The sequence below is a fragment of the Lepidochelys olivacea genome (genome assembly GCF_965140295.1).
Source record: "Lepidochelys olivacea isolate rLepOli2 genome assembly, chromosome: 5".
Classification (NCBI taxonomy): Eukaryota; Metazoa; Chordata; order Testudines; family Cheloniidae; genus Lepidochelys; species Lepidochelys olivacea.
Genome location: NC_140415.1, coordinates 124,998,411 through 125,015,726, shown reverse-complemented (window position 1 = coordinate 125,015,726; position 17,316 = coordinate 124,998,411). Strand labels below are relative to the sequence as shown.

At 49.1% G+C, this 17,316-nt stretch overlaps 1 protein-coding gene across 2 annotated transcripts; it reads right to left on the bottom strand.

Moving 5' to 3' along the window:
• Nucleotides 1-1,446: 1,446 nt before the first annotated feature.
• On the bottom strand, nucleotides 1,447-16,432 carry LOC311521406 (perilipin-3-like). 2 transcript variants are annotated; one of them, XM_084629739.1, is made up of 8 exons: nucleotides 15,503-16,432; nucleotides 13,560-13,630; nucleotides 12,714-12,909; nucleotides 4,661-4,743; nucleotides 4,285-4,555; nucleotides 3,409-3,599; nucleotides 2,270-2,392; nucleotides 1,447-2,167 (listed from the first exon to the last, which is right to left on the bottom strand). In XM_084629739.1, exons 2-8 carry the CDS (start codon nucleotides 13,611-13,613, stop codon nucleotides 1,799-1,801), a joined length of 1,287 nt encoding a protein of 428 aa, XP_084485865.1. In that variant the 5' UTR covers nucleotides 13,614-13,630; nucleotides 15,503-16,432; the 3' UTR covers nucleotides 1,447-1,798. The 2 variants fall into 2 exon arrangements, with proteins under 2 accessions (XP_084485865.1, XP_084485864.1); XM_084629738.1 differs by having other exon boundaries at nucleotides 1,447-2,170; nucleotides 15,503-16,430.
• Between the last annotated feature and the right edge of the window lie 884 nt (nucleotides 16,433-17,316).

Sequence of the window (17,316 nt, the reverse complement as noted above, 5' to 3'; positions counted from 1 at the left end):
CCTCCAACAGGCCTCTGGATTAAACAGTCGAGCCCATTGGTTTGGGGTTTGCTGAAATAACTCACTGCTCTTTGAATAAATACTGCACCCGGTGGGTTAGTCAGTCACTGAATTTGTTTTATATAACTTGAGAGTGGTGCAGCAACATTTTCCATCGGGTTTCTTAGGTCTGACCCTGCTTGGGGATGTGTTAGAACCGCTCCTTCTCTACGGAAAGAGTAGCTGCAGGGGCTGCGCTCAGAAAACGTAGGCTGCAATGTTCTTCATGGCGTAAAGAAAATCCAGCTCCCACTTCTCTCCAAGTTTGAAGCTAAGATCTGTTGATGTGAAATCCACTCATTGACATCACACATTTTATTAGACTTGGATGACAGAGGAAAGAGCTTCACTGGGCTTGGATACAGAAGTCACGTTAGCTGACCAGCACTCCTGAAGTCTATACTTACTCTTCCATATTCCTAAAAGGAGCAGACTAGGACCTTTACTCACCCCAGCAGGGCTCCACCTAGCTAGTGTGTTGGAGGGGCCTCTGTTAATCCAGAACACAGCAGGGTATGTAACACACTTCCAGTTACACAGGCAAATTAGCCTCAGTGATCGCTCACTGTCAGTTAGGGAGTTTCTGACTTTTCTGCAGAAAAGGACCTCGAAGTTACAGTGGACAAGAAACTGGCTATGAGTCAACAGTGTGCCCTTGTTGCCAAGACGGCCAATGACATTTTGGGTTGTGTAAATAGGGGTATTGCCAGCAAATCGACAGACATGATTGTTCTCCTCTATTCAACACTTGTGAGGCCTGATCTGGAGTACTATGTCCAGTTTTGGGCCCTACACTACAAAAAGGATGTGAAAAAATTGGAAAGTGTCCAGCAGAGGGCAGCAAAAATGTTTAGGGGACTGGAACACATGACTTATGAGGAGAGGCTGAGGGAACTGGAATTGTTTAGCCTGCAGAAGAGAAGAAGGGTGTGGGGGGGAGAATTGATAGCTGCTGTCAGCTACCTGAGAGGGAGTTCCAAAGAGGATGCATCTGGACTGTTCTCAGGGATACAGATGACAGAACAAGGATCAATGGTATCAAGTTGTAGTGGGGAAGGTTTAGGTTTAGGTAACCTGGGTCTTTCCCTCTGTTAGTTGGGTCTCAGAGCCTGTAATGTTGCCTTGCTAGCCACTGGAAGCCAGACGAGTGTTCTCAATGGGGAGAACACTGTTGCCTTCTTCTACATGAGAAAAGTCTCAATGGAAGAGTGTCAAATGGAGGCACCTGAAGAGATGCCTTCACCCAGGAGATGAGCTCAGCCATTCTGGAGCCCTTCCAGAGAAAGTGGGTGGAGGGGGTTTGTGTGTGTGAAGAAGAGGGGCATGGGGTCACCTCTACAGTATATGTTTCTACAGAGCATGAGCCAGGGAGGGAATCACATTAAGCAGACAGAAATTTGAATGCAGTTGAGGTTTATTGTAACATTAAACCCTAGTTTTACACATTAGAAAGCTAGGGAAAAGATCAAGCTCAGGAGCACTTCCTATGTACAGAGGAAGACAGCTGTATGTATGTCCTGAGAGAAGCAGACTAGCCCTGCAAGGGATGCAGTCCTGCATGACTAGTGATGCCACCCTGTAACTGGTAATACATGGTTCTGGAGAAGTGGGCCTGGGAAAGGCCATTCAGGTTCTGCAGAAGGAAGACCTGACCTCAGTCCACCATCTGCCAAAGCAGAACTGTGGCCTCAGCAGGGAGACCCCACACTAGCTATGCAGGCAATTCAGCTGGATTCCTTCCAGCAGCAGGGGGAACCCTTCAGGCCTCCACCTTCTTTCCTTCCTCCACCAGCTCAACAGGACACGGTGGAGAGTCTCCAGCAGGAGTGAAGGGTCCCACGATCCAGTCCAGGGGAATGTTCTGCGTCACGTATTCCAGCAGCTCATCCAGGGACTCCTGGGCCTTGGTCACCATCTCCCGACTCCGGGCCAGGGCACTGCTGGACAGATCCTGGAAACAGCCGGCACTGGAGAAGGAGGCCTGGAGCTCTTGTATACTGCTCGAGACCTGCTGGGCCTTGTCCTGGATAGTGCTGGGAAGGCCCTGGATGCTGCCCAGGAGAGTAAGGCAGGTGGTTTTCAGTTGCTGGGTGAGGGTCTGGGATGTGGCTAGAGCCTGAGCTTCAACCTGCTGGAAGGAGAAAGAGAGACTGGAGTATCTGCAAGTCTCCCCTGCAGATGGGGGGAGTTCACTGGAGCAAGGCTGTGAGGGCGAGAAGGAGGAGAATACCTTTGCGGAGTCAGGATCCTCCTGCCCTTCCAACTTCCCCCTGCAGTACTGGAGCCACATCTGGTACAGACGGTCCTGGCCATTGTGAAGCTTCTGATCTACGGCCTGCTTGGCATGGCTGATCTGCAGGAGGAGAGGGCAGTTAGCTGGGAAGAGCAGGAGGCGGCTGGCCAGGGAAGCTCTCCCACAGCTAGGTGTGGGCAGCAGGCAGGCAGCACTACTGCAGCGACACAGCTGGGCCCAGGAACAAACAGTGCCAATGGCACTGAGCATGGGAGGCTGCAGAGACAGAGTCAAGGTTCCTCCCCCACTCTGAACTCTAGGGTACAGATATGGGGACCTGCATGAAAAACCTCCTAAGCTTACTTTCACCAGCTTAGGTTAAAACTTCCCCAAGGTACAAATTAATTTTACCCTTTGCCCTTGGAATTTCTACTGCCACCACCAAACTCTAACTGGGTTTACTGGGAAACGTAGTTTGGACACGTCTTTCCTCCCAGAAACCCTCCCAACCTTTGCACCCCACTTCCTGGGGAAGGTTTGGTAAAAATCCTCACCAATTTGCATAGGTGACCACAGACCCAAACCCTTGGATCTTAGCACAATGAAAAAGCATTCAGTTTTCTTACAAGACGACTTTTAATAGAAGTAAAGGAATCACCTCTGTAAAATCAGGATGGTAGATACCTTACAGGGTAATTAGATTCAAAACAGAGAATCCCTCTAGGCAAAACCTTAAATTACAAAAAAGACACACAGACTGGGACAGTCCTTGTAGCCAGCACAAATCTTTTCTTAGCCATTTAAAGAAATCATAATCTAACACATACCTAGCTAGACTACTTACTAAAACGTTCTAAGACTCCATTCCTGTTCTGTTCCCAGCAAAAGCAGCATATAGACAGACACAGACCCTTGGTTTTCTCCCTCCTCCCAGCTTTTGAGAGTATCTTGTCTCCTCATTCGTCATTTAGGTCAGGTGCCAGCAAGGTTACCTTTAGCTTCTTAACCCTTTACAGGTGAGAGGACTTTTCCTCTGACCGGGAAGGATTTTAAAGTGGTTTACACTTCCCTTTATATTTATGACAGACCGTGACCCACAGCAGCTACAGGGCAAGGGAGAGGGGTCGTGTTCCTACCAGGTCAATGATTTGCTGGAGCTGGGAGAGGGCCTCCAGGGTGCGCTGCCTGGCTTGTCTCATCTTGCCCAGGGCGTGCTGGTAGGCTCGCTGGCGCAGCGTGCTCGACAGGGAACCCAGACACACATAGTAACTCCGCTGCTCTGCGGGAGCCTCTCCAGACCCCTCCAGGGGAGTTGTGGCAAGCTCAGCTGGAAGGGGGAAGGGGTCAGTTGGCAGCAGTGGTGCAAGTCAGGCAGTAAGGTCAGGTACGCCGCGCCATTAATACATTTGTTGCTGGAATGACGTTCGGTATCCACTGAAAACCGCAGGGCTCTCAGGAACCGCAGCAGCGAAAGGAGCAGAACGCTGGCACCTCCTCCGGTGTGCCTGTACCACCCCCAGCTGGCCCCCCACAAGCCCTTCCACATAGTTGCATCTCCTGTCTGGAGTGTGTAGAGCCCTCCCCGCACGAGGCAGGATGGGGTCGTTTGGGGGGAGTGATGTGCCCCCCCACACTTTTGGGTCTGTCCCATGAGTTGCCGTACTGGTAAGAATTAAAATCTACTTGTACCACTGGTTGTCAGGGCCAGGATACAAGGCAGGAATGCGTTCAGTCCTCCCAGAGCTTGTGACCGATGCAATCTTTCCCAGGGCACCTTTGGATGCCCTGCAGCACCGACCAGTAAGGCAGTGGGTAGCAGCACAGAGAGCGTCAGAGCCATCGGACAGGGCTAGCGAGGGCCCAGCATGGAGGGCTAGTAGCCAAGCTAGGTTGCAAGGCAGCCCAAAGGAGAGGTGGCTCTTTTGGCAGCTCAGCTGTGAGCACTGTGAGTCCAAGCCACGCCCGAAGACACCAGGGTCACCTTGGTTTGTATTCAGCAGAGGGGATCTTACCGAGCTCCTCCTCTGTCATGGGGAGGTAGTAGTCCATCAGCTGCTCAGATTTCCCCAATGCTGCATCTATGACACTCGCAGCCATCTGCCCCATGCTGGAGCCCATCACTGTGCTCATGCTGCTGGTCACGGTGGATTTGGTCACCTCCACGCTCTCCTGGACAGCCCCTTGGGCCACACTCACCCTGCTGGTCACTGCATCCTTGGCCTCAGTGACCGTGCTGCAGACTGCATCCTTGGCACCCACCAGGTCTTGGGCATCCAAAGCCACCTAGAGGAAAAGGGGTCAGAGGAGAGGTCACTGAACACCTAGCGGAAGTGAAGGGCCTACAGCCTCATCCTGCTCCAGGACCAGCCGTGACACTCGTGTGGTTACCTTCTCAATCGGCTGCTGCAGGATGGGCAGCTGCTCCTCCAGTCTGTCCAGACCCCGACAGGCATATTCATTGGCTGCTGTAACTGAAACATAACCAAAGAACTCATTAACTTAATTCCTTCATGTGCACAGATCTTGTGGGGCTCCTAATCCGTGTACATTGGAGGACTGGTGTTCCTAAGCAAGTGTCCCCAGGTTACTGATGGGAAAGCCAAGGAAGAGGGGTTGGGCAAGTTGCCCAAGGCTATGGAGCCAGTCTGTTTCAGAGCCAGGTTTAGCACTCAGGAGATCCGGCTGCAAGTCATCTGTTCATCCACCCCCAGCTTCTCCTAGAGGGTTTCAGGGGTCTCCAGTGCCTGCCATGGGCTCAGATCCTTTTAGCATTGGAGCTGCTTCCTGTGCCCTTGTCATAAATATAAAGGGAAGGGTAAACCCCTTTGAAATCCCTCCTGGCCAGGGGAAAGCTCCTCTCACCTGTAAAGGGTTAAGAAGCTAAAGGTAACCTCGCTGGCACCTGACCAAAATGACCAATGAGGAGACAAGATACTTTCAAAAGCTGGGAGGAGGGAGAGAAACAAAGGGTTTGTGGGTCTGTCTGTAGTCGTCTTGGCCGGGGACAGAACAGGAATGGAGTCTTAGAACTTTTAGTAAGTAATCTAGCTAGGTATGTGTTAGATTATGATTTCTTTAAATGGCTGAGAAAAGAATTGTGCTGAATAGAATAACTATTTCTGTCTGTGTATCTTTTTTGTAACTTAAGGTTTTGCCTAGAGGGGTTCTCTATGTTTTTGAATCTAATTACCCTGTAAGATATATACCATCCTGATTTTACAGGGGGAATTTCTTTATTTCTATTTACTTCTATTTTTTATTAAAAGTCTTCTTGTAAAACACTGAATGCTTTTTCATTGTTCTCAGATCCAAGGGTTTGGGTTTGTGGTCACCTATGCAAATTGGTGAGGCTTTTTATCCAACATTTCCCAGGAAAGGGGGGGTGCAAGTGTTGGGAGGATTGTTCATTGTTCTTAAGATCCAAGGGTCTGGGTCTGTAGTCACTTAGACAAATTGGTGAGGCTTTTTACCAAACCTTGTCCAGGAAGTGGGGTGCAAGGTTTTGGGAAGTATTTTGGGGGGAAGGACGCGTCCAAACAGCTCTTCCCCAGTAACCAGTATTAGTTTGGTGGTGGTAGCGGCCATTCCAAGGATAACGGGTGTAATATTTTGTACCTTGGGGAAGTTTTGACCTAAGCTGGTAAAGATAAGCTTAGGAGGTTTTTCATGCAGGTCCCCACATCTGTACCCTAGAGTTCAGAGTGGGGGAGGAACCTTGACATGGTGGCACAGTGGTGGGATTAACCTGAAATCATTTTGAGATCCAGTTGAGATTTTTTGAACTAGAAATACAGATTTTAAAAAGGAATTTTTAGGAAGTCCAGAAGGCAGCTTTGAAACTGAAAGCAGCTTGGTTTCTCTCTGCTTTGTGGCCAAGCAGAGACAAAAGGGGATTATCTTGTGAATTGCAGATTTTCTTTGCCTGGAGGCAGGGTACTTAACTCCTGCAGGGAAATTCACAGTCTTCCAACCCAGAGGTTTTTTTTTTTTTCTCTTTTCTTCCTAAAAGTAAATAGGGGGTGTGTGCTCTACCCATTTGCCTGGAGACAAAAGTGGCAGGGTTTTTTTTTAGGATTTTGATTTTTTTTTTTGTTTGTTTTACAAGGAGCACAGGTTTGAAAAGAAATTTTTTTCTTCTTTGGGCTGGGTAAGCAGGTTTCCAAGTAGTTGGAGGTTTTTTGCTTTAATTTGGGCCCAGAGCAGAGACAAGGGAATTGTCTTTTTCTGTAGGCTGACAATCACTATCAGAGAATAGGTATTCTATTCCAGCACAGCAAAATTTTACAGCCAAGTTTTGTTTGTTTATTTCTAAACCTCGGGTGTAAAGTTAGTTAAAAACAGAGAGGTTAGAATGGCCAAATCCTCAGCTCGACTACAGCTGGAATTAGCCAAATTTCAGGCTGAGGAAAAACAAAGGGAACATGAAAGACAGATAGAACTCATGCAGCTGAAGAAGGAACAAGAAAGGGAGGCAGAACAACACCAAGAGGCTGCCCACAAGAGGGAAATGGAGGCAAGGAAGCATGTGGAGGAGGAGAGGGAAAAAGAGAGGAAGCATGTGGAGGAGGAGAAGGAAAAAGAGAGGAAGCATGTGGAGGAGATGGAGAGGATAAAGGCCCAGCAGAATATACCAACAAACCCTAGCAATCCTTCTCCAGGTACCACTTCCCATCCCAGAAAGTTCCCCACCTACAAGGCAGGTGATGATACTGAGGCCTTCTTAGAAAACTTCGAAAGGGCCTGCCTTGGGTACAACATCTCTACTGACCAATACATGGTAGAGCTGAGGCCGCAGCTCAGTGGACCCTTAGCTGAGGTGGCAGCTGAAATGCCTAAAGAACACATGAACAAGTATGAACTGTTTAAATCCAAGGCGAGAGTCAGAATGGGGATAACACCCGAGCAGTCTCGTCAGAGGTTCAGAGCCCTAAGGTGGAAACCAGACATGTCATTTACCCGACATGCCTACCACATTGTAAAACATTGGGATGCCTGGATATCAGGAGCAAGTGTTGAATCTCCAGTAAATTTGCCCTTCCTAATGCAAATGGAACAATTCTTAGAGGGTGTTCCTGAGGAAATAGAAAGATACATCCTAGATGGGAAACCCAAAACTGTAATTGAGGCAGGAGAGATTGGAGCCAGATGGGTGGAGGTGGCAGAGAAGAAGAAAACTGGTCGCAGTTGGAGCGGAGACCAGAAGGGACCACCCCAGACCACACCCTATTACCGGGGGCCGCCCAAAGCCCCACCTACCTCCCAAAGAACCCTCCAGACCCCTTATCGTCCCACCACCCCATTCTCCAGCAACCCTCCTCGCCCCAGTGACCCGTCAGCTGGACGATGTTTTAAGTGTAACGAGCTGGGGCATGTAAAGGCCAACTGCCCCAAGAACCCCAACAGATTACAGTTCATTGCACCGGAATCACACCAGAGGTCCACAGGCCCAGATACCTCCCAGATACCCTTGGAGCGGAGGGAAACTGTGAGTGTGGGCGGGAAGAAGGTCACCGCGTGGAGGGACACCGGAGCACAAGTGTCAGCTATCCATGCTTCCTTAGTGGACCCCAATTTAATCAACCCAGAGATCCAAGTGACGATTCAACCCTTCAAGTCCAACTCTTTCAATTTGCCTACAGCCAAGTTGCCTGTCCAGTACAAGGGCTGGTCAGGAATGTGGACTTTTGCAGTCTATGATGATTATCCCATCCCCATGCTGTTGGGGGAAGACTTGGCCAATCATGTGAAGCAGGCCAAGAGGGTGGGAATGGTCACCCGCAACCAGGCTAAACAAGCCGTGAGGCCTAGCTCTGTTCCGGAAACTTCTATCAGGACCCAGTCAGAGGTGATGGACCTGGACCCCAGGCCAATGTCTGCAACAGCAGTAGTGGATCCAGTCCCAGAGACCCAGACGGAACCAGTCCCAGAACCGGAACCAGCCGAACAACCAACACCAGACCCCGTGTCAGCACTGAATCCAGTACTTGCAACCTCAACACCAGAGGGCCCCACCGAACCTGAACTGGCAGCAGCCGATAACCCTACACAAGAGGCTCAGCCGGAGCCTGAATCCCAACATAGTACACCAGCGGAGAGCGGTTCACAGTCAACAGAAACAGCTCCATCCCCTATATCGCTTCCAGAGGGACCAAGCCTAGGTCCACAATCCCATGAGGAACTGATGTCTCCAGCATCAAGGGAACAGTTCCAGACCGAACAGGAAGCAGATGAAAGCCTCCAGAGAGCTTGGACGGCGGCACGGAGCAACCCACCGCCTCTCAGCTCTTCTAATCGATCCAGGTTTGTTGTAGAAAGAGGACTTTTATACAAGGAAACTCTTTCTGGGGGACACCAGGAAGACTGGCATCCTCAGAGACAGTTGGTAGTTCCAACTAAATACCGGGCCAAGCTCTTGAGCTTAGCCCATGATCACCCTAGTGGCCATGCTGGGGTGAACAGGACCAAAGACCGTTTGGGGGGGTCATTCCACTGGGAGGGAATGGGCAAGGATGTTTCTACCTATGTCCAGTCTTGTGAGGTGTGCCAAAGAGTGGGAAAACCCCAAGACCAGGTCAAAGCTCCTCTCCAGCCACTCCCCATCATTAAAGTTCCATTTCAGCGAGTAGCTGTGGATATTCTGGGTCCTTTTCCGAAAAAGACACCCAGAGGAAAGCAGTACATACTGACTTTCATGGATTTTGCCACCCGATGGCCGGAAGCAGTAGCTCTAAGCAACACCAGGGCTAAAAGTGTGTGCCAGGCACTAGCAGACATTTTTGCCAGGGTAGGTTGGCCCTCCGACATCCTCACAGATGCAGGGACTAGTTTCCTGGCAGGAACTATGAAAAACCTTTGGGAAGCTCATGGGGTAAATCACTTGGTTGCCACTCCTTACCATCATCAAACAAATGGCATGGTGGAGAAGTTTAATGGAACTTTGGGGGCCATGATACGTAAATTCGTAAATGAGCACTCCAATGATTGGGACCTAGTATTGCAGCAGTTGCTCTTTGCCTACAGAGCTGTACCACATCCCAGTTTAGGGTTTTCCCCATTTGAACTTGTATATGGCCGTGAGGTTAAGGGGCCATTGCAGTTGGTGAAGCAGCAATGGGAGGGATTTACACCTTCTCCAGGAACTAACATTCTGGACTTTGTAACCAACCTACAAAACACCCTCCGAACCTCTTTAGCCCTTGCTAGAGAAAACTTACAGGATGCTCAAAAAGAGCAAAAAGCCTGGTATGATAAACATGCCAGAGAGCGTTCCTTCAAAGTAGGAGACCAGGTCATGGTCTTAAAGGCACTCCAGGCCCATAAAATGGAAGCATCATGGGAAGGGCCATTCACGGTCCAGGAGCGCCTGGGAGCTGTTAATTATCTCATAGCATTCCCCACCTCCAACCGAAAGCCTAAGGTGTACCATATTAATTCTCTAAAGCCCTTTTATTCCAGAGAATTAAAGGTTTGTCAGTTTACAGCCCAGGGAGGAGACGACGCTGAGTGGCCTGAAGGTGTTTACTACGAAGGGAAATGTGCTGGTGGTGTGGAAGAGGTGAACCTCTCCATGACCCTTGGGCGTATGCAGCGACAGCAGATCCAGGAGCTGTGCACTAGCTACGCGCCAACGTTCTCAGCCACCCCAGGACTGACTGAACGGGCATACCACTCCATTGACACAGGTAATGCTCACCCAATTAGGGTCCAACCTTACCGGGTGTCTCCTCAAGCTAAAACTGCTATAGAACGGGAGATCCAGGATATGTTACAGATGGGTGTAATCCGCCCCTCTGAAAGTGCATGGGCATCTCCAGTGGTTCTAGTTCCCAAACCAGATGGGGAAATACGTTTTTGCGTGGACTACCGTAAGCTAAATGCTGTAACTCGCCCAGACAACTATCCCATGCCACGCACAGATGAACTATTAGAGAAACTGGGAAGGGCCCAGTTCATCTCTACCTTGGACTTAACCAAGGGGTACTGGCAGGTACCGCTAGATGAATCTGCCAAGGAAAGGTCAGCCTTCATCACACATCTCGGGCTGTATGAATTTAATGTACTCCCTTTCGGGCTGCGAAATGCACCCGCCACTTTCCAAAGACTTGTAGATGGTCTCCTAGCGGGATTAGGAGAATATGCAGTCGCCTACCTTGACGATGTGGCCATATTTTCGGATTCCTGGGCAGACCACCTGGAACATCTACAAAAAGTCCTTGAGCGCATAAGGGAGGCAGGACTAACTGTTAAGGCTAAGAAGTGTCAAATAGGCCTAAACAGAGTGACTTACCTTGGACACCAGGTGGGTCAAGGAACTATCAGCCCCCTACAGGCCAAAGTGGATGCTATCCAAAAGTGGCCTGTCCCAAAGTCAAAGAAACAGGTTCAATCCTTCTTAGGCTTGGCCGGTTATTACAGACGATTTGTACCGCACTACAGCCAAATCGCTGCCCCACTGACAGACCTAACCAAAAAGAAACAGCCAAATGCTGTTCAGTGGACCGGAAAGTGTCAGAAGGCCTTTAACAAGCTTAAAGCGACACTCATGTCTGACCCTGTACTAAGGGCCCCAGACTTTGACAAACCGTTCCTAGTAACCACAGATGCATCCGAGCGTGGTGTGGGAGCAGTTTTAATGCAGAAAGGACCTGATCAAGAATTCCACCCTGTAGTGTTTCTCAGCAAAAAACTGTCTGAGAGGGAAAGCAACTGGTCAGTCACTGAAAAAGAATGTTATGCCATTGTCTATGCTCTGGAGAAGCTACGCCCATATGTTTGGGGACGGCGTTTCCACCTGCAAACCGACCATGCTGCACTAAAGTGGCTTCACACCGTCAAAGAAACTAACAGAAAACTTCTTCGGTGGAGTTTAGCTCTCCAAGATTTTGATTTCGACATCCAACACATCTCAGGAGCTTCTAACAAAGTGGCTGATGCACTCTCCCGTGAAAGTTTCCCAGAATCAACTGGTTAAAATCGTCCTTGAGATGTGGAAAATATTGTTAGTCTTTATGTACTTGGTAGTATATTTAGAGATGCATGTGTCTTATTAACTCTGTTTTCCTAGAGCTCCAGGAAGAAATCCCAGCCAGTGTTTCACCCTAGCTGAGATTTGGGGGGCGTGTCATAAATATAAAGGGAAGGGTAAACCCCTTTGAAATCCCTCCTGGCCAGGGGAAAGCTCCTCTCACCTGTAAAGGGTTAAGAAGCTAAAGGTAACCTCGCTGGCACCTGACCAAAATGACCAATGAGGAGACAAGATACTTTCAAAAGCTGGGAGGAGGGAGAGAAACAAAGGGTTTGTGGGTCTGTCTGTAGTCGTCTTGGCCGGGGACAGAACAGGAATGGAGTCTTAGAACTTTTAGTAAGTAATCTAGCTAGGTATGTGTTAGATTATGATTTCTTTAAATGGCTGAGAAAAGAATTGTGCTGAATAGAATAACTATTTCTGTCTGTGTATCTTTTTTGTAACTTAAGGTTTTGCCTAGAGGGGTTCTCTATGTTTTTGAATCTAATTACCCTGTAAGATATATACCATCCTGATTTTACAGGGGGAATTTCTTTATTTCTATTTACTTCTATTTTTTATTAAAAGTCTTCTTGTAAAACACTGAATGCTTTTTCATTGTTCTCAGATCCAAGGGTTTGGGTTTGTGGTCACCTATGCAAATTGGTGAGGCTTTTTATCCAACATTTCCCAGGAAAGGGGGGGTGCAAGTGTTGGGAGGATTGTTCATTGTTCTTAAGATCCAAGGGTCTGGGTCTGTAGTCACTTAGACAAATTGGTGAGGCTTTTTACCAAACCTTGTCCAGGAAGTGGGGTGCAAGGTTTTGGGAAGTATTTTGGGGGGAAGGACGCGTCCAAACAGCTCTTCCCCAGTAACCAGTATTAGTTTGGTGGTGGTAGCGGCCATTCCAAGGATAACGGGTGTAATATTTTGTACCTTGGGGAAGTTTTGACCTAAGCTGGTAAAGATAAGCTTAGGAGGTTTTTCATGCAGGTCCCCACATCTGTACCCTAGAGTTCAGAGTGGGGGAGGAACCTTGACAGCCCTCTAGCAGGTATTGCTCCATGGCATTAGGTCCCATACACAGTGCATGTGGCTGTGTGGTACTGGGCCAGCCATGCACACCAGGGATTCTGCCTGGGCACTGCTTGCCTCTAGGCTGGTCCAGCTCACCGCTGGTACCTGAGCAAGAATCCTTAACAGCAGCTGCTGCAGCAGTCAGAGCTGCTCCGCACAAGGCCAATGCCTTGGCTAGATCATGTCTAGGAGCTAGCTGAGTTGAGAGGAGCAGGAGAAGGGAGTCTGGATTCTGTTTGTGGCCAGTTGGAGGCCGAGTTCAGTAGTGGGCCTAGAGCCACTGTAGGCTGAGCCTGCCCCCAGACCCACCTCCCCCACTACACATACAGGAGTGTTCCTGTCTCCCTTCCCTTACTCACGCTGTGGCTCCAGCTGGGCCAGGATGGGCCGTGCCCCGTTGATAGCAGCAGAGGTGATGGCCCTCTCCCCAGTCTCTACCACCTCACAGACCCCTTTGATGCCTGGGTGGGTCTCTTTGGTGGCAGCGTAGCTGGCAGAGGCCATCTCACAGGCAGAGCTGACCAAGGGCAGGCCAGCCACCCTGTCCCCTGCAGTCTGGGGGAGGGAAAGAGTCGTCAGCTGGGGAAGAGCTCCTGGCTTCTTAAGATGCCCCTCCTGTCTCTTTCCCTTTGCAACTGCCGATTCTGTAGGAGACTGTCCTCAGAGCTAGGCAGTCTCCTGTCCCTGTCAGCAGGGGGTCAGTGGCCTGCCTGTGACATTAGTTACACACCCAGAAGCCTGGTCCCATTGGAACAGCTGCCAATATTCAGCAATCTCAGGAATGCCATTTGCACCTTGGCACTCCCACCAACAAAACAGAACTGTGTCACAGTCTCGTTCTGTCAGCGAGAGCAGGAATGGAGAGACCTTTTGTCTTTCCCAGTGCAGTCTCTCCCGATCAGGAACCATGTCTCAGTCCAGGAAACGGTACAATGCCCCACTCTTTTTTGCATTAGTCAACTTTTTTGGGCATTAGTCAACGGGATTTGTCAGTGTTACAGTGCAGCCAGCAGTCAAAGGGTCCCCAGTGCTCCTCCTGGCTTCAGGAGGCACTTGTGGGCAGTGACTACGGCACTCCGAGAACTAGAACTTGGAGCATTAGCTAGTGTTGTGGTTACGAGTCCCTGTCTCCAGCAGTGGAGACATTCAAGCTAGAACAGCCCTTCCAGCCGCCAAGCACACCTGCCTCCCCAGGAGGGACCCACCTGTTGCTCCTCTGCCTGGGTCTCCACCTGTGGTTCATTTTCCTTAGCAGACATGGTGGAGTGAGATGTCCCTGTAAGACCCAAAAAGGAATATTGAGTGGCTACAGCAGGAAATAAAATCAGTATTGTGTAGGAACATCAGGAGAGCTGCTCCCGGTCCGTTTTCTCTAAGAGCCAGACCAGGTTGTCCCCCTGTAGGAAGTCTCTCTACAGAGAGAACAGGCCAGGGCCTTAGACCTTTCATGTAAGGCAGGCCCAGAAACAGAAATAGCCAGTTCGTCTGGGTGTTGTCTTCTATCCCCTCTAGTGGCACCAGGACCAGTTAGAGAGAGATTAACGCATCCACTCTACAGTCTTAGCTAAGAGCCATATGGCTTTTAGCTCATGCAGTGGAGCTAAATGCATGAGCCTCCAAAGGGCCTGGGTTTGATCCTGCTGATGACCAGGGTCTGTTGGTGTTACACATAGATAGATCGATATTATAGTCAGAAGAGACCATTATTGTCATCTAATCTGACCTCCTGCACAACGCAGGCCACAGAATCTCACCCACCCACTCCTGCAAAAACCCTCTCACTTATGTCTGAGCTACTGAAGTCCTCAAATCGTGGTTTAAAGACTTCAAGGAGCAGAGAATGCTCCAGCAAGTGACCCGTGCCCCATGCTATAGAGAGAGGGGTAAAACCTGCAGGACATTTTCCAATCTGCCCAAGAGGAAAATTCCTTCCTGACCCCAAATATGGCAATCAGCTAAACCCTGAGCATATGGGCAAGATTCACCAGCCAGATAACCAGGAAAGAATTCTCTGTAGCAACTCAGATCCCACCCGATGTAACACCCCATTTACACACTCCCAAAGCTTCTACTCTGACTTCAAGACCCAACAATACCTCCCAAGGGGAGCACCAGGACACCTGCACAGCTCATCAGAGGCATCTTCCTAGCTTAGTCTTTTCCCAGATTATACTCTGGGACAAATGGAATTAGCCCCAGTACAATCACTGACAGAAGTTATCCTGCTGAAGGTAGTAGCCATTGACTACACACACAGAACACTGAATTGAGAAGGTACCATTGGCGAGCCTTCAGGGACCTCCAGAGTGAGTAGTGTTTAAGTCTCCCCGGATTCTGAGTTACATAGGAGATGATCATAACGGTCCCTTCTGATCTATGATCTAGGAGATGCTCACTATGGCAGGCTGGTTATTTTAAAGCCGATTTAGCTGGTAAAAATACAAATATTTTCTATTGTCAGTTAAAGACTGGTCTGGTAAAGAAACAGATTCCAGTTCAGGTAAATTGACACCATCACTCCTAGAGGCAAGAGTGAGACCACTAACTAGAAAGCTAGGGCCAGGAAGCATTTCCCTTTCGGGAAGGCACCAGGCCTGTTTTCTTTTAGTGTTTCCTGCATTATCTGTTTCAGATACATATTGGTTACCCAGCACTCCAGTCTCAGCTGAATCAGCCACCTCAGTCAAGTGTTTCCACCTGCAGATCATTCGGACAAACCAGAATTCAGACCACAGCCAGCAGTCCCAATCCCCATCCCAGAATGGGGGCAGCATAGCTTAGCTCAGGTAGAGAGGTGAGTGGAGAGTTTTCCCATAGTCCAAGCTCTAATTTAGTTCTCCTTGTTAAATAGTCTATTCTTCTCTAGGGAAGCCTCCATCTCCTAGAACATACCATTAATCCAGGCCTCCCAGTCCGGAAGGCAGACAGTTACCTTCCCTGGACTGTTTGCTCCGAAGACTCAGCTAGAAATGCTTTACACAAGTACAGCTAGAAAGTACTGAAAGTAGCTAAGAGCTTCTGATCATTCAATCCTAGCTATTACTGGCCACTAGGAAAGACATTGGGTCACAATCTGTGTAAGAAAGAACCCCCATCTAAACACCCAAAGAACGAGAGACATAGTACAGAGCTTAACCACACATCTTACCAAACTTCAACACTCCTAATCTTTCACCAATACTCAGACCTTCCCCAGGTCTCAGCCATTATATTCCTGTGATGATGTCATCATGGGGCTGGACACACTTGACAGACAGCTCAGGAGACCAATCACACAGCTGCATTCCCAACTTTACCCCGTGAGGGCTGTGAGCCTCTGAAAAGTTACAGGGTTTCGGAGTTGCCAGTTTTGGCTCCCGTTGGTCTCTCTGAAGAGCGCTTTTACGCTCCATTTCCCTGGTAACATTTTCAGTGTAGAAGGTTTTTTCTCACTAAAACAATCTAAGAGAGGAGAGTGCTGATTGCTCAAAGTGAGTTAGGTTGCCCCACCCTGGGCAATAAGGGGTTAAAGACTGAGTGCAGTTAGCAGTTCCAATATAAGGGTCAGTTCAATACGTGGAACCCCAGGCTCAGGGGAGCATTTGGGAAATGATGGTGTTGCCGGCACCCAGTGCCGAGAGGCTGAACAACAGCTTGAGTTGGTTCGTTACCCGGGGTGCTACACCCAATAATCACAACGGGGTGGAGAAGCAGAAAAGTTTATTTGCAGCTGCAAAAAGGTACAGGGAGAATACAATCTCAAATCCTGCACACAAAGGAGGAAGTTACACAGGCTTTTATACATCCTTTTTCCCAGCATACTTATCCAATAGCAAGCTGCCCCAAGTATCCATATAGCCAGCCAATCCAGTTCCCAGCTAGTTCCCTGAGTCTCTGTATCATTTGTTAAACTATACATAAAGCTGCTTTATTCAGCATTGTTCTTCCATATCCCCCCTGTTTGGCCTTGCTTAGTTTCAGGCAGTCTGACTCTGCAACATACTGTTGCAGATTCTCAGCATAACTGCTGTGTGTGCCTCCAGGCGGGGGGGCCAAGGACACTAGATGTTCACACTCATGTGTCTGTCCCACAGGGGGATGTGAGTGGGCCTCCATCCAGACACACGACCTTCAGCGGTTGCAAAGGCTAGAGTGGGGCAGTGTTAGGTCCTGATTCTACAATGAGCCCTGCACAAACCAGCCCCTGCATTTACTCAGACCTCCAGTAACTTCAACAGGCAGTTGGGAAGAGTAGCTCAGTTCCAGAGAGCTCTGCACAGATGCAAGTAACACCAGCACAGAGAGACCATTGCATGCTCAGGGCTTAGAAACCACCTTCCCATCCATAGCCCTCCCACACAGGCAGCCAGCAGAAAAAGCAAGCCCAACCATGTTCAGAACACACTACAAGTCTTTCTACCTGGTAGCTACAATCACTAATTATGCAGGGGGTAGTGCCCTGGAAAGATAGCCAGCTGGGGGCAGGAAGCATCTCTTTCCTTTTCCCATTTCTCCTTCTAATATTCAGACCATTGGAGTGTAGCAAGTGTGATCTCTATGCTCACACCTTGGATCCTCCAACAGGCCTTTGGATTAAACACTTGAGCCCATGGGTGAATCATGCTGGGGTTTGCTGAAATAACTCACTGCTCCTTGTGCCATAAATACTGCATCTGGTGGGTTAGTCAGTTACTGCATTTGCTTTGTATAACTTGAGATTGGTCCAGCAACTTTTTTGATGTGGTATCTTACGTCTGACCCTGGCTTGAGGATGTGTTAGAACCACCCCTTCCCTATGGAAAAATTAGCTGTAAGGGCTGTGCTGGGGAAATGTAGGCTGCAATGCTCTTCATGGTGTAAAGAAAATCCAGCTTCTTTCCAAGTTTGAAGCAAATATCTGCTGATGTGAAATCCACTCATTGACCTCACACATTTTATTAGACTTGGACTAAATAGCAAAGAGCTTCACTGGTCTTGGAAACA